Source organism: Loxodonta africana, chromosome 1 (assembly GCF_030014295.1).
Source record: "Loxodonta africana isolate mLoxAfr1 chromosome 1, mLoxAfr1.hap2, whole genome shotgun sequence".
Lineage (NCBI taxonomy): Eukaryota > Metazoa > Chordata > Mammalia > Proboscidea > Elephantidae > Loxodonta > Loxodonta africana.
This window is the reverse complement of record NC_087342.1, coordinates 149,344,170-149,364,326: the sequence shown is the minus strand read 5'-3', so window position 1 is coordinate 149,364,326 and position 20,157 is coordinate 149,344,170. Positions and strand designations below refer to the sequence as shown.

Genomic DNA, 20,157 nt, shown 5'->3' with positions numbered 1-20,157 from the left:
TACTTAATGTTTAGAAATTCAGGCAATTCTCTAGACAGCCTTTTTAGTTACCTACATAGAATCTCCTCCATCAGAGGCAAAATAAAATGTTTGCCTTTATTTTGTTTTCACTGGGCTATATTAGTTAAACAACAGTGACAAAATACATTAGAATTTTTGTCCAACCGCAGACTTGGAGCTTGGCATACAAATGAACTTCTACTCATTTGCTGTGAGAAGAAATAAGCAATGAGTCTGGCACTTGAGCACAACATGATGCTCATTTTGGATTCAAAGTTTATAAGCAAAAGACAAGCATTTCACCTCCCCAAAAGGAGTGGTTCTGAGGGAAGTGGAAGGAGCATTTAGGCTACAGGGCTACAAAGCTGAAGCTTGTATTATGGAGAAAACAGTAACTTAGAAAGTTTCAGCTCTCAGCATTTTAGCCAAGAGGTTCTGGTATACTGTGAAACCTCCTGGAGTTTGTCTGCTGCTTATATTTATCTTTAAAGTGGACATCTTTTTTCAGTGAACTCCAAGCCCTGTTCAAATATCTGTGATGTGGCCCTTGTGGGCAGTGTGAAGAAATGGAGAGAGCCTTTTGACAGAGCTGTGTGACCTTTCCCAGGTCACAGCCTCTCTCTGGGCTTTGGCTGCCACCTGACTCTTCAGGCCCCTTTTAGCGCTAACATGCCACAACACTAGTCTCTCCTCTCCTGAGATACATGTTCTTGGTGAAGATAGTAAATCCCAGTATGGAACAGTGTGATTCCACAACACAACACATTTAACCCAGTAAACAGAAATGAAGTGGAAACAGATTCTCTACTTACCTGGCTATCTGACAAAACACAAGGCTTCCTAAGGAAGGTATCTGGAATGGCTGAGTAAAAATAGGATTATATTTGAGAGGACTAGATACTGAGGAACTCTAAAGGAGCTGAAACTGAATGGAGTAAGGGAACCATCAAAATATATAAAGAGACGGAGAATGGCACTAGTAGAAAGGGCCTAGTCCTGGACCATTAGGCTGATTGCCTCAGGCAAGCCAACTGTCTATGCAAGACTGGTGCCACAGCCTGAGGACCGTCCGTGTACATGGTACTCCTCCTGAGAACGTGAAGAGCTTTTCTGTAGAATCTCCCAAAGGCTCTATATAAAGAAAATAGTGATTGGTCTTATACTGCAAGTTCTCAAAGGAAATCTTTAAGCATGGAGCTGGAACAGAAAAAAATCAGGTGCATGTGGCTAAGTACAAATCCATACCCAGAAATTTCAAGGGCTAACAAACTGCAGTGTTTGAATACAGGCCTAGGGAAAACATCAGGAAGGAACATGAGCAGATAAACAATTCAAACATGCCAAGTGACTCAGAAGAAGTGGGGTCATGGTTTATATTGGCAGCAGCTGACTTCTATTCAGTTACCTGCTGGCCCCATCCAGTCAAGGCAAGAGCTTGGTATGTCCCATATTGTTGGCAAGGGTAAGTGAAGGACAATTGCAACCGTTCTTTCAATAGACTGACACTCATTTTTTTTGTTTTTCTATTGATGCTCTGATAAAAACCGTGACAGTGCTCGGAGCTCCACTCCACCCAAGACATATATATATAATAGCTGTCTGCACAGCCTGCCTACAATCCCCCTTAAGTTCTGCTGGCAGTTTACAAGTTGCATAACTCAACAATTTTTGTATTTCAAGATTTACAAAAAGAATCTAAAATATATCAGTTCAAACAGAATCATTTCAATACTGATCAGCGTTATTTCAATAGCTGCTGAGAAAGGTAAAAGTCAGACAGAACAAAGATCCTGAGGGCAATGGTTGGTTTGGTTTCAGAACCCACAATTTATGAACTGTAGGAACACAGAAAGGACCTGACATTTGGCCTATAAATGATACTAAGTTACATTCCAAAATTATTTTTAGTGACTACAATGATCACAGTTTGGTACCAGCGAAGAGCCAGGTGCTTGGGACTAGAAATGACAATAGGGCAAGGTTAACTCCATGAGTTCTAATGGGCTGCATCCTAACCAGTAGGTCAGTTCAATATTACAGTGCATTACTTTTGTATAACACACTTCTCTGTCTTTAACCTTCCCTTTGTCACGCTTAGTTGATCATTGTGGACTGCTTTTAATTTCTCCCTGATGACTAGGAACAATGATTCTGCCCTGGCTTTGTCCTGGAAGACAGAACTTTGCACTTTCAAGAAGGACATGTAATTTATCAGAAAGCCACCTTTTGTTTTCAATAACTGAACTGCTATTTTGTCAGTACTTTGTCCTGTTTAGTGGCTAGCCTGCTGGTGGGTTTCAGCTGCCATTAAAAACAGAATAAACAATGATACATAACAGTTTCTTTCTACTTTTTAACTATTAAATCTTTTTCTTTGCATGCCTCCCATGGCTTCTTTTTTTTCCCCTCATTGTAGCATATCCCAGTTGCCTGAAAGGTAGCTTAGGTGGGTGAATTTATACAGCTACATAGAGCTGACTTTTTGGGGAAATCCCTGCATCAGAATGATTTGGTTTTCCCACAAAGGAAATCATTTTAAAATACAGGCAGAATTGGCTGATTTCTAAATTTATCATGAGTAGATTTATTTTAGTGCTGTTAATGAGTGGCACTGCTATTTTTTAAAATCAGAAGCCCTGTACCAAAAAACCAAACCCACTGCTGTCAAGTCAATTCTGACTCACAGTGACCCAACAGCCAAAGCAGAACTGCCCCACAGGGTTCCCAAGGCGGTATGGTCAGTCTGCTGTGTGTTTTCTGGGATTGGCCCAGAGCCAGTATTTACTCCAAGCAAAGACAGAGAAAGGATAAAGCGTAACATACCTAATTATAAGAAAGAGGAAAAATACTGTCTTCCCTTGTCCCTACCATCCTCCTCCCCAGGACTAATGAACTACATCAAATTTAAACCTGTGATCTTGAGCTGACAGGGAAGGGATTAAACTAGGTCACCTGATTGGACGTTTTAATAAGGATGGGCAAGGAATCAAAATTACAATTCTGAACTATATCAGACAACTATAAAGCCTGATCTAAGAGGAAATGTTCTTGATTGGCTATGGATGGGCTATTGCACCAGTGTCACTTGGAAAAATAACATGATTTTTAGCTCTTACAAGCAATGGACTCACCTGACCAGACTGTCAATGAAGTTTACAACTTTTTCTCTGAGTACTTCAAATCTGGTTTGCTTCTTACTTGTTCTTCTCAGTTCCTTCATTTCCAACAAGGACTGTGGATGAAAGAACATACCTTTTCTTGTGAGTCTGAAGACAGAAAGCTCCTCTCCTATGGACGGGAGCCCTTCTACTTGGGTACAGGCAGCTTGATGCCCTTTCCATAGACAGATGTGCACAGAAAGAACTAGACCAAAATGGGTTCCAATTATTTTTTTTTTTTTAAGGTCTAGAAAGGGCCTCTCTCCCTAGATATTTTTCTTCAAACACATAAAAAGTGAATTTTCAAGGAAGATGGAAAAGGGCAGTACACTTCAGTACTGAGTTATATGGCTGAGTACTCACTACTTACACCCCATTACTTCAAGAAAAAGACTGACAAGAAGAAGGAAAAAAAAAAAAAATTCTTGCCTTTTTTGCCATACTAACAGAATAGATTCCATGTGTTTTATTTCACTTAGATTAAAATTTTACTCTACATTTATCATAACCTGATATCATGGTACAAGGAAAGTTCTTAATTTGACAACCAACATCCTGAAGTTAGATCTGAAAAAGAATATATTAGACAAACTGTGGCTTACTTCCAACTCTATAATGGATATGCATAAAAGAAAAGTCAAGAATTTGAGTATTTAAAACTAATGAATTAGGTTCTTCTGAATCAGTTTGATCAAAAAGAAAACATACATTAGATAAATAATGAGAGCCCCTTTCTGATTTTTTTTTTCAGAATTTTTTTTTCAAAATAAGCCCAGACCATTACATGAGTAAAACTCCAATAAATAAGTCTTCTCCAGCAACAAGAAAAACTGTACAGTTACTCAAAGCTGATTCTGCCAGTGGGACTGGGGATAATGGGGGGGAGGGGGCAAAATCATGGTGGAAGGGCCGGGGCTGGGAAGGGGGACAGTAGAGGGGCCAGGTCCTGCCCATCAGAGTGGGGCCGCCTGCGTTTCCCCTTGCTGCTAATTAAGTCTCTTTAGTTCATTCTCACTGAGCTTGCAGGAACAGTTTCCACCTGTGTTGGCTAGTAAATTCCAGATAGCATACATGTAGAGTGAGGATGGCAGTGAGATAAACAGGATGTTCAATTTATAAGTGAGTTACAAAGCCTGCTTTGTTCTTGCGTGTGCTTTTAAAAATTAAAACAAAAACATCCAGGCACAGCTAATCTAGAACACAAACTGGAGAGGGGGAGTCAAGAATGTAGTTGGAAGAAAAAGTGACTTAACCTTCTGAAGATGATAGAGGTCTGTCTTCTGAAGCCCCTTTGGCTGTGACCCAGAAGCATCTTCTTCCTCTTTGGCTTCTGCTTTTAATAGAAAACCAATATACAGCAATTAGGGTAAATCCATTCATGTCAAGAAAATAAACATTTCTACTAATCCAAGAAAAAAAAAATTTCATCTATTTTTATTTTTTGTAATGTGGCAAGGGATCAAGGTTCTATCAAATTATTTCTTCTAGAAGTTGAAAGTCAATAAATATTACTTTATGCTGTAGTGAGGTCTTCAAAAAATCAGCCACCGAATTTTAAGTGTTACCACAATGAAAACAAAACAAAACCTTAAGTCCCAAATTCTTGTGCCGTTATAAATAGCTTTAAAAAACAAACAAAAATTACAGTCCTTTGATTATGCCAAGATTATAAACTACACAGACCTACACTCTGGCAAACTCAGCCTAGATCTTCCAATTCACTGACTATTTTTGACACAACAGTATTTGAGTATGAAGAGGGTGCTGTGTAAATTTTGACATAATCCACTAAAACATAAACTATACCATGGGTCTTTGGCAAAGGGAAAACCACATCTGGTGAAATAGGTAGCTGTACTTCTTCCACACAGCATGAGGTTCTCATACCCTCATAGTCAGAATCAACCCGATGGCAATGGGTTTGGTATAGTTTTTAGTGTTGTTGTTGTTGTTGTTAGGTACCATCAATTCCGACTCATAGTGACTCCATGCACAGCAGGATGAAACACTGCCCGGTCCTGCACCATCTTCACAATTACTGCTATGCTTGGGCCCACTGTTGCAGCTGCTGTGTTGATCCATCTCTTTGAGGGTCTTCCTCTTTTTCGCTGACCCTCTACTTTACCAAGCATGATGTCCTTATCCAGATAACATGTCCAAAGTATGTGAGATGCAGTCTCACCACTCTTGCTTCTAAGCAGAACTCTGGTTGTACTTCTTCCAAGACAGATTTTGTTTGTTCTTTTGGCAGCCCATGGTATTTTATTCTTCGCCAATACCACAAGTCAAATGTGTCCATTCTTCTTCGGTCTTCCCTTTTCATTGTCCAGCTTTCACATGCATGAGGCAACTGAAAACACCATGGCTTGGGTCAGGCGCACCTCAGTCCTCAAGGTGACATCTTTGTTTTTTAACACTTTAAATAAAGAGATCTCTTGCAGATTTTCCCAATGCAATGCGTTTTTTTATATCTTGAGTGCTGCTTCCATAGGTGTTGATTGTGGATCCAAGTAAAATGAAATCCTTGACAAGTTCAATCTTTTCTCCGTTTATCATGATGTGGCTTACTGGTCCAGTTGTGAGGATTTTTGTTTTCTTTATATTGAGATGTAATCCATACTGAAGGCTGTGGTCTTTCATCTTCATCAGTGAGTGCCTCAAGTCCTCTTCACTTTCAGCAAGCAAGGTTGTGCCATCTACATAATGCAGGTTGTTAATCAGTCTTCCTCCAATCTTGATGCTCCGCTCTTCATATAGTCCAGCTTCTCGGATTATTTGCTCAGGATACGATTGAATAGGTATGGTGAAAGGATACAGCCCTGACACACACCTTTCCTGACTTTAAACCATGCAGTATCCCCTTGTTCTGTCTGAACAACTTCCTCTTGATTCATGTACAAATTCCTCATGAGCACAATTAAGTGTTCTGGAATTCCCATTCTGGTTTTCAGTGTAGGGCACGTTTTAGGAACTTCACACTTAACTGGTTTGTTTGGCCTAAACGTAAACCAGGAGGATGCAGCTGGAAAATATGCATTGTTCTCAAAGAATTAATTTCTTTTTAGCCATGGATAATGCCTGGTTCAGAAAGATATAATTTAAGGTTAAAATATCTAATAAATTCTTGTTCCCTCTTCAATAAACATGTAGCAGAGCCTTAAAAATAAATTAATCTGGTATGACACTGTCTTATTTAACCCTCCTCCAACTATAATTTTAAACGCAGACTGTAAGGTGTAATAAGTGTTAGGGAACCATAGACGGCATATAACCAGGTATTTCTATTTGTTCACTTTATTATTAACAACCACCATCCGAAAGTTTGTCGTACTGTGGGGGCTTGTGTGTTGCTGTGATGCTGGACACTTTGCCACCGGTATGCCACATATTAGTAGGGTCACCCATGATAGACAGGTTTCAGTGGTGCCTCCAGACTATAAGGTGGACTAGGAAGAAAGCCCTAGAAATCTACTTCTGAAAATTAGCCACTGAAAACCTTATAGATCACGACAAAATACTGTCTGGCTCACTTTCTTTGGACACATCATCAGGAGGGATCAATCACTGGAGGAAGGTATCATCTTTGGTGAAGTAGAGGGCCAGTGAGGTTGAGAGAGACTTGCTGAGATGGACTGGCACAACAGCTGCAACAGTGGACTCAAACATGCCAGCGATTGTGAGGAAAATGCAGGACTGCGTAATGTTTTATTCTGTTGTACATAAGGTCATCATGAATCAGAGTTGACTCAATTGTAGCTAGCTATCATTTTGAATTATCATTTTTGAAAAGAAAGAAACAGGCATTTCTTTAAGATAATGGTTTTGCTTCAACTTGTGAAATTCTTTATTCTTTAGGCTGTTAAGCATCTTCATCTCTTGACTTTCCCATTTATAAAAGCTGTATTCCTTTATTTAGTGCTAGCCCATCACCAAGTTTGTTCACTAGCTTATGTTACATGAGCTATAATTAAAATTATAGTATCTATGGTTTCTTTTTACAAAAATCCCATGAGTTCCACTTTGTAAAAGACTGAAATTTACCTAATTTATCTTACATTCTTCTAAGTCTTTTACTCTATTTATGCTCTTAATGGAGGCCTCTCACTGGCCCAGTGATCATAATTAGGGAGCACTGAAATTGTGAATCAGTGAGGAAAAAGAAAAAAAGAAGAACCCACAATAAGCTGGTGGTTAAGAGAGGTGAGTTCTAGTCCAGGTGCTACCATTGGCTAGCTGTGAGATCTTGAACAAGTTACTTTCTCTTCCTGGGCTTTAGTTTATGTTTGTAGCTAGAATCTATGATCTCTATGATACCAACTTCTAGCCTTTAAAAATTTTTATCATTTGGAAAGAGGTTCAACTCATGCTGCAATGGGCAAAAGAGCAATGCCTACACATAACTTGGAAGGAACCCCTTTAGTCCCTCTAGAATACTCCTTATTCTGCCTGCTCATGCCACTTCAGTAAGATAAGCTTTGTCTTTCATCATCCATTGACTGAGCTCATCAGTTGCCTAGCATTGCAGCCATGGAAAGACATGGAGGGATTTTGCAAGAACACTTTCCTATATCCAAAGGATTTTCAAGACAAGGAACATTTGCCAAAGAAAAGACTAAATGAACATTACAAATGAGACATTTTTTCACCATGTCATGTCCAATTTATGTGCTCATACACCAAGCTGCCTCTTTGCTCAAACTCCATTAAAATTTTCCTTAAATAGGGGAAAAGGAAAAGGTACACACTATTTCTTTTTTTTTGTTCTACCAAAAGAATACCATACTTTGGTACTAAAAACAGAGCAAGAGAAGAGCCCGTGAAAAGTTCTTGACCATTTTCAATCCATGGCACACCAATAGAACAAAGAAAACCTCCAGCATTAGGGAACATGGCTACCTACACATTCGGGCATCCCGGGCATTTAGCAGATACAAATGATTATGTGGAGGTCATAGCAAATAAAGAAAACTGTAGCCCTCCAACACTGAACAGTGCCAGGCTGCCTCAGATTATTTAGGACTAAAAGATTCATGCTTTCGTAAAATCCAATTAGAGTAAGCCTCATGCATATTTTGGTAGTCAGCATACCAGTGATCCTCACTGCTGTGAAAGCAGTTCACAGCTATTAATTTTTCTGGCTTACAAATGATTTATGCAGTGTTTTTGAAATCTACAAAGAACTTGATGAAATGCTTAAGGAAGAAAAAAACATCTAAAAGGAGTCCTTAATTATGCCCTAATCTTTTTTGTTGTTGCTGTTAAGTCCTCCAAACTTTCCATCTGGAGAAATAATTTTTTTTTCCCCCTGCCCATTTGATGCTCTTCATTGTTTAAAACAAATTTGGAAGAGAAACATTTGGCCTATTTGAGATTGTCAAGATGTGATATTCTGAGGCTTGGTGTAGTACTGACACTGATCATGAACTAAATAATTTCTCTCTTCAACTCTTGGCATACAGAAAAGTGGGGTTTTCCGTGTTGTTTTAGTTAAATGACTGTCATAGCCAGTAGAAATGGCAGGATATTACACTCTCACCATCAAGACTCTGAAATTGGGTCAGGAACTCCTCTATTCTCTTTGCTGTGCTGCCAAGCTGCTTTCCAGAAGAGGACTTAAAAACACTGAAACATTTCTGAAGTATGATCATCAGCTCATCCTTTGCCAACATCCTAGAGCAAAATCAGTGACAGGAGATATAACTGGAAAATTAACGTACTTAAAAGCCATTTTCTACATAGTCAATGTCTGTGCTCAATGTATGTGACATTCAGAAGTATTCATAAGAGTTCTCATGATAAAGCTCAGCATAGGAAATTTACAAAGATCTGGGTTCATGGCCTGGTTCTGACACTTGCTATGTTTGTAATATAGAACAAGTTACTAAACATCTCTGATCTTAGGTTTCTTGTCTATAAAGCGGAAATAACTTATATATTCAACAGGTTAGGTGGAGACTTAGAAATTAAATGAGAAGATGCATTTGAAGAACCTAGCACAGTGCTTATCACACAGTAGGCATTTGTTAGTTCTCCCTTCCTTCTGATTTAAATGTAAACAGGAGACAAGAAATTTCTACCAAGGATAAGACACTTCTGCTAAATTCAAGCTTATCTGAAAGGAGACCAAAATTTTAAGTATCACAATCATTTCTCCAATTATTACCATTTTAGCTATCCTTTACATTTCTCTGGGCTTTACAAATATCAGTCAGTAAACAAGGTAAGCAATTCTCCTTGTTTTACAGCACAGGCAGAGGGGCTGAGTAACTCATTCAAGGCTGCACAGCAAATTGTTAGAAATGGCAGAGAACACAGATAGTCTGGAACTAGAACCCTATTCTCAGATCCATTACTTACAAGATCTCTCTACTAAGATCATCTTAACAGAATCAAGTGCAATCAGGTCAGGGTTAGTAATTATTAAGGGGCATGATACAGATATACAAATTATTTTCACAAATGGTTGTAAATAATTACACCTGCAATGATAAAAAGTATTAATATTAACCACAAAGAAACAATCAGACAAGTCCAGAATGTGGGGCATTCTTCAAGACAACAATCTGAGGTTTGACATTATTCATAATAAAAAGATTTGTAAAAAATTGTAATGTTGCTATATTGGAAAAAACAGATATAAAGCAAGTAGACTATCACTGCTGAGAAATTAAGCTGGTTAACAGTTTTCAACAAATATTGAAACTCAAACAAAAAAAAGTTACACGTACAATAAATATAGAAACTGGTACAGGTGGACAAAAAGTAAACTTTTCCCTGGTTTTAAGAAAAAGTATAAAGTTTTCCCTTCTTCCTGAAATAATTACCCAAAGCGTAATCTTTACCTGTGAATGAAAGACAGCTAACATGTCACAGAAAAATAAGCCAAGACATTTAATTCTTGATTACATTTGTGATTATTTAAAATTTCTGGCTATCTATTGCCCAGATGGAATTAAACTGTACATAGAAGACAGTTAACTCAAAGTCAGATATACTTGAACAATCTGTTACACCTGACCTTTAGCCCTCTTCAAGTAGACAAGCTCAGCATTTCCAGTGTCCAAAGAATCACCAGCTTGCCTGGGAGGAGTGAAGAGGCTGAGGCAATACCAGTGGGAGGTCTAATACACATCAGCAGCACACAGTATTAACTTCCCAGGCTGCAGGCAGCCAGCCACAACTCGAAGCCATCTTGAGCTCAAAATAATTGACCTAACCCATTTTTCATTTATGTGAATATTGAGGAAGGTCAAGCCTAGCCTAGTATCCATTTTCGAGTGTCAGAAAAAACTGCATCATGTCATACAATTTTGAAGTCAAACTTCATTAGTCTTAACTTAAAAAATTTTATTGTGTTAAAATTTGCTATTTTAACCATTTTGAAGTGTACATTTCAGTGGTATTAATTACACTCACAATGTTGTGCACACATCACCACTATCTGTTTACATCAGTCATAACTTTTCTGTGGCATGTGCCTAAAGGAGGTAGATCTCTCACCTCCATGTAACTTCCAGGCATTCGGATAATTATTGCTTCTTTTGTGCATAGCTAAAGATTATGTTCTTATTGTTCCAGAGTGGGAAATGATCTCACACTTCCCCATGTACTCTGGTTTAATGTCAAACAACAAAATTTGAGGAAAGGCTGATTAGAGCTAATAATTTAATCAATAAAAGTCATTAATTAAAATTTCTTTTAGTTAAATTTTTTGTGTATTTTTCATACACATATAGTAAAAATCAATGAATTATCATCACTATTATTCAAGATCATTCTAGAGTCTAATCACAGAAAAACAAGAGGTTTAAACATTAGAAAGGAAGTCAAAATTTATTATTACTGTATATGATGTGGCTGTAAAGTTAAAAAATCCAAGAGAACTGTAAAAGTATTGTTGTTGGGTGCTGTCAAATTCATTTTTGACTCAGCAACTGCATGTGACAGAATAGAATTGCCCCCATAAGGTTTTCTAACCTAGAATCTTTATAGGAGCTGATTGCCAGGTCTTTCTCCCTCGGAGCCGGTAGGTGGATTCCAACTGCCTTTCAGTTAGCACTTGAGTGCTTAACCACTATACCACCATGACAGTGTAAAAGGATATGTGAATATAAGACACATACATATGTATATGTACACACACACCTACACATATAGGTAATAAATAGTTTACATTAAACTATGTAATGGAAAAAAGAACATGTTCCAAATGGCAACAAAAAATTATAGAATACACATTAATACACTTTGTAACAAATATGTAAACCAAAAACCAAACCTATTGCCATATAGTGACACTGTAAGACAAGGATTCCAGGCAGCAGCTGGTGGATTTGAACTGCTGACCCTTGGGTTAGCAGCTGAGCTCTTAACCACTGCCTCACCAGGGCTTAACGAATGTGTAAGGCCTATTTAAAAACTGAAAGTTCTGAACAGATTAACACATTTTAGGTTCTAAGACTTAACACTGTGAAGATATAAACTGCTTACAAATTAATCTAGAATTTTAACTCTTTTTAAAACAAAATTCCAAGCAGTATTTTTAAAAACCCAACAAAATGGTTCTAAAATTTATCGAGAATAATTGCTCCTGAAAAAAAGGAACAATGTGTATTCTCTAAGTGTGTGCAGCAGGGTGTATCAAAAGATATAAGCTACAGTAATTAAAATTACACAATACTTGTATAGGAATATATATAGGTCAAGAGAAGTGAGTAAGAGTCCAGAAAGACATCAAGGTATAGGTGGGAGTCTAGGAGATGACAGAGGTAGCATTTCAAATGAGTGGAGAAAGATGGTAAATATTAGAATTAACCAGAAAAAAACAGATCACTACCTCACATTATACACAAAAATATATTTCAGATAGAATAAAAATTTAAGTGTGTATGTTGTGATAGCAAGGGACAGAACTAACCCATCAGTCGTAAAATACCAGAACAAAAATATTGAAGACTGTTAATATCCAGCACCAGCAAGAGTACGGGAAAACACTGAAACATTACTGGTGCAAGTGTACACAGGTACAATAGTATTTACCTTTTAGAGTCAGAAGGTTTACAACTATGTATTTATTTAGTGGAAATAATTATACAAACGTGCAAACACACATTCACCTTGGATACTCGCTATAGCACTGTTTGTACTAGTAAAGAATTAGAAACAACCTAAGTATATATTAAATCTAAATACATATCAAATAAGGGATTGATTAAATAAAATGTTACACTTTCAAAACATGGGATATTATGCAAAAATAAAAAACAATGAATCAGGGCAATATGTAATACTAATCATGATAGCTAACATTTATATCTGCACATATATGGGTCTGATGTCATTTGCTTATCACAACAACCTTATGATATGGGTACTATTATTATTCTCATTTTAAAGATGAGAAAACAGAGGCACAGAGTACTTATGTAACTCATGCAGAGTCCCAAAGCTGATAACTGGCATAGCTGAGATTTGAACCCAAACAGTCTGGCTTGGTATCCATGCTCTTATACGTGTTATACTGCATCTCAAGATACAGCATCCATGGTAGAATAGTAGGCGTAAAACAAAACAACCACCATGATAAAAAGCAAAACAAACCAACAAAAAAACCCAAAAACAAAAAATACAACTTGTGAACACTATACATAGTATGATTTAATACCTGTTTGTGCTGGAAAAAAATACAGAAGTACAAATTACTAATGTGGATGACTGGCTTTCAAAGTTACATAACACAAGGGGTAATAACAGAAGAGGGCTGTTTTTTTTCATGTCAATTGCTATTAGAGTGACTCTAACAAGCACTTGGAGCGCTGGTGGTGCGATGGTTATGAGCTCGGCTGCTAACCAAAAGGTTGGTATTTTGAATCCATCAGCCACTCCTTGGAAACCCTATGGGGCAGTCTACTCTGTCCTATAGGGTTGCTATGAGTCGGAATCAACTCATCAGCAATGTGTTTTGGATTAACAAGCACTACGGATAATCCAAACCTAACTGAACAAGATTATTTGAAAACAACTAAAAAGTGAAAAATTTAGTCCATTCAAAAAAAGGTGGTTATATATAGTATCTCAAATAGAAAATTAAGGATTGACAGGCCAGCATTTTCAAACTGTGGGTTTCAGTCACGAAACCATTCCTTCATTCAAGAAACATTTACTGAATGCCTACTACATACCAGGCATTGTTTTGGGCACTTGGAGTACACATTAGTGAATCAAATCCCTGTCTTCATGGAACTTACATCTTAGTGGTGTGGGAGGAGGCACACATACTAAGCACTATCTATATCGCATGTATATGTACATACATATATATGTACACATACATAATGTTAAAATTGATAAATGTTATGGAAAGAAATTGAGCAGGGTAAAGGGGAAAGAAATAGGGTGGACAGGTAGGTTTCAATTTTAAAATGGTTAGGCCTGATTAAGAAAGAAATATTTGATCAAATATGTAAAGGAGGCAAGAGAGTTAACCATACAAACATCTGGGAGAAGAGCTTTTCCTGGCACAATGGAGCAATGGGTGCAAAGGTCCTAGGGTGGGCGTGTGTAGGGTATATCCAACAAACAACAAAGAGGCCAAGGTGGCTGAAGCGGAGAGAGCGAGCCGTTGATGAAGTCAGAGAGGCAGTGGGGGTTACTGTACAGACTGTGGCTTTTATTCTGACTGAAATGGGGAGTTCAGCGAGAGTTTTCAGCAAAACAGTGACATTATATGACATATTTTAAAAGGATTATTCTGACTACTGTTTTGAGAAAAAGCTGTGGGGGGGAGGTAGCGTAAGTGAAAGTAGGGAAACCAGTTAGAAGGCTTTTTCAGTAACTCAGGCAAGAGATGATGATAACTTGGACCACTTCTTTGACAGTGAAGCAAAGCGGCAAGAAGAAGTCTGATTCTTGATATATTTTGAAGGCAGAATTCAGGTTTTTGGCTTGAACAACTGGAAGGATAGTGAAACCACAAGATTATAGGTTTTGGGGAAAAGATGACAAGTTCAGTTTTCAATATGTTAACTTCAATAGTCCATCTGACATCCAAGAAAACAAAAAAAACATTGCCATGGAGTCGACTCTGACTCATAGTGGCCCTATAGGACAGAGGAGAGCTACCCTATAGAGTTTCCAAGGAGCACCTGGTGGATCTGAACTGCTGACCTTTTGGCTAGCAGCCATAGCACTTAACCACTACTCCATCAGTTTCCGACATCCAAGTAAAGGTGCTAAATAGGCAGGTGGATTTAACAGTCTGGTGCTCAGGAAAGAGGTGTAGGCTTAAAACTAAGCTTGGGGCATTGTATGATAGGAGGCAAAGGTGTTGCGAAACTACCAAAGAAGACTGAGATGCAGCAAACACTGAGGTAGGAGGTAAAGCAAGGAAGTTTGGGTCCCGGAAGCCATTAAGGAGAAAGGGGTGATGTACTGTGTTAAATGCTGGTGATAGGTCAACTCAATAAAGACTTAGAATTGACCATTAGATTAGGAACATGGAGGTCACTGATGACCTTGATGGGAGTGTAAAAGTCTAAGTAGAGCCAGTTTAAGAGAGAAATTAGAGACAATGCTAGTTGATGGGTTCCAACTAGCATTTTGTCTTAAATAAAACTGAAAAGAAAATATCAAAATTAAAAAGTTTGAAAGCTACCATACGAGATTACTTTTCAGAGAAAGAAAAAACATATTTAAGATGGGTCACCTTAATACCTCAAAAGAGCTATTTATCTTTAATCTATTTGATTTATAAGTAATTATATCATTATCAGGTAAATGGTTCAAAAAAGGTCTGTAATACTTAATGTGTTAAAAAGCTCTATAGATTGTCATTTTAAAAATATTTCCTTAACTAAGTCTAAAAGAGAATTAAATAGCAATCAATAAAAGCAACCATCCTCCAGGGCACTGACGTGTTCTGCTTCATCATGCAGAAAGCCAATAATTTCTGGTTAAATACTGATTATATAAACTTCTGATTATGTGAACGGGCTATAAGGAGAAACTGGTCAATCCATCTCTAATGTGAAGATGTTCTGACTAATGAGTTTTCAAGCTCTAAACAGATATTACTCTTATAAGGCAGGTTAAAAAAATATTCAAATCCCAAACCTGCAAATGTATTACACATCAATAAAGGCTTGAAGTTAAGAAACCAGATAAAAATGTCTGTAAAACAACCTACTCACAGATCACCTTCTTCAAAGATAATATACCAATAAACCATATGTGATTTCAATAAGTGAAACAAAAGCTGAAAATATATTAAAATAATTTGTTTCCTTTCTAGCTGAATACGTATAATTCAAATGGCTAAAATTATCTAGAAATTTAGAGGAAAATATTGACGACAGTTAAAGAACCAGAAAGAATTAGTGCTTTCTATTCGTTATTGGGAATAAAAGTGATAAGCCTTTTTTCTATTAAGGGTTAATAATTGGAAGGAAAAAATTAAAAATTATATTAGTGGAAGTACATTTAATTGAGGGTATTTCCAGTTTTTATATTCCATAACACTAAATTTTTTTTACAGAGAAATATATCTTTTAATAAAAAATAAAGCTAGATATCTTTTATTAAAACATTTTATTCATAAAAAATATTAAAAACCTATTCTATTTCATGCTATCTTAGATGCTAAGTTATACTTTCTAATATATATATATATATAAGCATAAAATAAGGGAAGTACCTCTTTATACTGCCAAGTTTGTCAGACAGTCTCTACTTCTGATTTAAACACAAGATTATAGACCTAACCAGACTTAACAAAGATCAGCAAGAATTTTTAGGCAATGATACGTACAAAAGTCATATATGACTCAAGAGTCAGGATTCATCCTCTCTGTCGGACTATTAAGACTCACGTTTAAATCGTTTCCCTAATTTCCTGGGGTCTTTATGGGAATGCTCAAAGGAAGACACAAGTACACTTTCTTTTAGCTTCCACTCTATTTTAAGCAACAAAGGAGGAAAAAATGAAAACCTGTATGATTTGGAGATTTTAGAGATTATCAGTACTCCTCCACCTCATCTAACCTCTCCCATATTGAACCTTTCAGTACCTCCTGCATACCATACTGCTGCCCACCCACCCCCATGCCACTCCTCCTGATAAGCCTTTGATATTCCGTATTAGATGCCACTCTTGAGAAGCTGCCCCAACCTTACAAATGGGAGGTTTACTAGGTTAACTGTGCAGTGTATTAGTTCCTTGGCACCATGGACCTCACCCTGCACGGCACTTATTACTCTGTACTGTGCTTCCTAGTCTGCTTGTACACCTGAATGTCCCACTTGACCGAAATTCTATATAGTAAGGAATAAAAAACCTGTTGCCATGGAGTCGATTCTGACTCATAGCGACCCTGTAGGACAGAGAACTGCCCCATAGAGTTTCCAAAGAGTGCCTGGTGGATTTGAACTGCCAACTTTTTGGTTAGCAGTTGTAGCACTTAACCACTATGCCACCAGGGTTTCCAGGTGAGGAATAGGGTCATCTTTTTCACCAGATCAGCGTTCCACAAACCAGGCATTAAATACATATTTTCTAAATGGATAAAGAACAAGGCAATGAATGACAAAAATGATAAAAGAATTTCATCACTCCAGGCCTTAGTGAAGAGTAGTGACGTCTAAAGCGAATGGTTCTCAAGCTGGTCCATGTGGGAGAGCACCTGGAAGTCATGGTGCCTTTTGTGGAACACCATCCTCATCTGAGGAGCATTTTATGTCTAAAGGAACATTGTATGTCAAAGGGAATAAATCCTATGGTTAGAAAAAAGTTTAATAGGTTAAAATATACACATATTTTATACAGCCCCAAGTTAACGAGAAGAAAAAAATGCAGTCAAACAAAATCTGATAAGCTATTTCTGAGTTTTCAAAAGTAATATTTCCTTAACTATCTATTCATTTTACTAGCAGAAAGGTGGAAGCAGGCATCAAACATTTAATATAAAAACAAAAACTTAAAATTGAAGTACAAATTCAGATCTTCTTTCTGTTTATTGGGACAAAAACTCATTTTTCACTATTACTGAAATACCTTACTCCAGTTTTGGAACCAATTTGAGACCAAATGCCTAAAGCCATCTACCTTCCCCATGGATATTTTTCTTCTCCTCTGAAGGATTCATTTTTTCCTAAAATTTCTATTACTACTTTTTCATTCTCCTTTATTTTCTAGAACAATGTTTCTCAAAGTGTGGTCTTCAGTCATCTGTTCAGGATGTGCCAGAATGCTTGTTAAATGCAGATTCCTGCTGACTACCCCACCTGGGGCTCTAACTGACTGCTTCAGAATCTTTGGGGGACGAGAGGACAGAAATCCTTATGTTTAATAAAACTCAGCTAATTCTTATGCAATTGATGGTTTGTTCTGCAGTCGGCCCCTGGCCTTATTCTGACTGATGATACTGAGCTAGTCCAGTCTCTTTCCACAGATGTAGTCAATTTAATTTCTGTGTTTTCCATCTGGTAAAAGCCACGTTTACAGTCACCATTTATGTTGTTGAAAAAAAGGTTATTTGTCATGAAGAAGTCATTGGTCTGGCAAAATTCTATCATGCGATCTCCAACACCGTTTCTATTACAAAGACCGTGTCTTCCAACTACAGATCCTTTTTGTTTCCAACTTTTGCATTCCAATGACCAGTGATTATCAGTGCATCTTGATTTTGGCTGATCAATTTCAGACTCCAGAGGCTGGTAAAAATCTTCAATCTCCTCTTCTTTGGCATTAGTGGTTAATGTATAAATTTGAATAAGAGTCGTATTCCTTGTGGACATATGGATATTATCCTATGATTGACAGTGTTGTACTTCAGGATAGATTTTGGAATGTTCTTTTTGACAATAAATGGAACATAATTTCTCATTCCTGGCATAGTAGAACATATGATTGTCTAACTCAGAATGGCTAATACCAGTCCACTTCACCTCGCTAATGCCTAGGATATTGATCTTCATGTATTCCATTTCAGAACAAGGCCAGGGCCAACTGCAGAACACACCATCAATTGCTCATATCCAAGTTCAAGTTGAAGCTGAAGAAAATTAAAACAAGTCCACGAGAGCCAAAGTATGACCTTGAGTACATCCTATCTGAATTTAGAGACCATCTCAAGAACAGATTTGATGCACTGAATACTAATAACCAAACACCAGACAAGTTGTGGGAAGACATCAAGGACACCATATATAAAGAAAGCAAAAAGGTCATTAAAAAGATGAAAAAAAAAAAAGAAAAGACCAAAATGGTTGTCAGAAGAGATTCTAACTTGCTCTTAAATGCAGAGCATCTAAAGTGAATGGAAGAAGTGATGAAGTAAAAGAGATGAACAGAAGATTTCAAACAGCTACTCAAGGAGACAAAGTAGAGTATGACAATGAAATGTGCAAAGAGCTGGAGCTAGAAAACCAAAAGGAAAGGACATGTTTGGTATTTCTCAAGCTAAGAGAACTGAAGAAAAAATGCATGTCTCAAGTTGCAATTTTGAAGGATTCTATGGGCAAAATACTGAACAATGCAGGAAGCAAAAAAGAAGATGGAAGGAATACACCTAGACCCTGTGCCAAAAGAACTGGTCGACGTTCAATCATTTCAGGAGGCAGCATATGATCAAGAACTGGTGGTACCGAAGAAAGAAATCCAAGCTCCACTGAAGGCACTGGCAAAAAACAAGGCCCCAGGAATTGATGGAATATCAGTTGAGATGTTTCAACAAACAGATGCACCACTGGAGGTTCTCACTCATCTATGCCAAGAAATTTGGAAGACACCTACCTGGCCAATCACCTGGAAGAGATCCATATTTGTGCCCATTCCAAAGAAAGGCAATCCAAGAGAATATGGAATGTATTGAACAATATCATTAATATCACACTCAAGTAAAATTTAACTGAAGATAATTCAAACAACGGGTGCAGCAGTACATCAACAGGAAACTGCCACAAATTCAAGCCGGATTCAGAAGAGGACGTGGAACCAGGGATATCATTGCTGATGTCAGATGGATCCTGGCTGAAAGGACAGAATACCAGCAAGATGTTTACCTGTGTTTTATTGACTATGCAAAGGCATGTGACTGTGTGAATCATAACAAATTACGGATAACATTTCGAAGACTGGGAATTCCAGAACACTTAATTTTGCTCGTGCAGAACCTATACATAGACTAAGAAACAGTTGTTTGAACAGAACAAGGGGATACTGCATGGTTTAAAATCAGGAAAGGTGTGTGTCATGGTTGTATCCTTTCATCATACTTATTCAATCTGCCTGCTGAGCAAATAATCTGAAAAGCTGGACTATATGAAGAATGCACCATCAGGATTGGAGGAAGACTCATTAACAACCTGCAATATGCAGATGCCATAACTTTGCTGTAAGGGAAGAGGACCTGAAGCACTTACTGATAATGATTAAAGACCACAGCCTTCAATATGGATCACACCTCAACATAAAGAAAACAAAAATTCTCACAACGGGACCAATAAGCAACATTATGATAAATGGAGAAAAGGTTGAAGGTGTCAAGGATTTCATTTTACTTGGATTCACAATCAATACCCATGGAAGCAGCAATCAAAAAATCAAACAACGTTTTGCACTGGGTAAATCTGCTGCAAAAGACTTCTTTAAAGTACTGAAAAGCAAATATGTCACCTTGAGGACTGAGGTGTGCCTGACCCAAGCCATGATAGTTTAAATCACTATATGCTCGCCAGTGCTGGACAAACAATAAGGAAGACCAAAGAACTGATGCCTTTGAGTTACGGTGTTGGTCATGAATACTGAATACATCATGGGCTGCCAAAAGAATGAACAAGTCTGTTTTGGAAGAAGTACAGCCAGAGTGCTTCTTGGATGTGAGGATGGTGAGACTTCAACTAAGGTACTTTGGACATGTTATCAGGAGGAACCAGTCCCTGAAGAAGGACATCATGCTTGGTGAGGCAGAGGTTCAGCCAAAACGAGGAAGATCTTCAACAAGAC

At 37.6% G+C, this 20,157-nt stretch overlaps 1 protein-coding gene across 7 annotated transcripts in view; it reads right to left on the bottom strand.

Annotated features, from left to right (window-relative positions):
- The window catches only part of ORC3 (origin recognition complex subunit 3), a 93,699-nt gene that overhangs the window by 15,147 nt on the left and 58,395 nt on the right, over positions 1 to 20,157 (bottom strand). For 5 of the 7 annotated variants that reach the window (XM_023543936.2, XM_023543945.2, XM_003404357.4 and 2 more), the window contains 3 exons: positions 8,695 to 8,828; positions 4,412 to 4,491; positions 3,132 to 3,232 (listed from right to left, as the gene is read on the bottom strand). In XM_023543936.2, the coding sequence (XP_023399704.1) occupies positions 3,132 to 3,232; positions 4,412 to 4,491; positions 8,695 to 8,828 (315 nt within the window). The remainder of the gene's footprint in view (positions 1 to 3,131; positions 3,233 to 4,411; positions 4,492 to 8,694; positions 8,829 to 20,157) is intronic. The other 2 variants (XM_023543941.2, XM_010586338.3) reach the window with 1 other exon arrangement.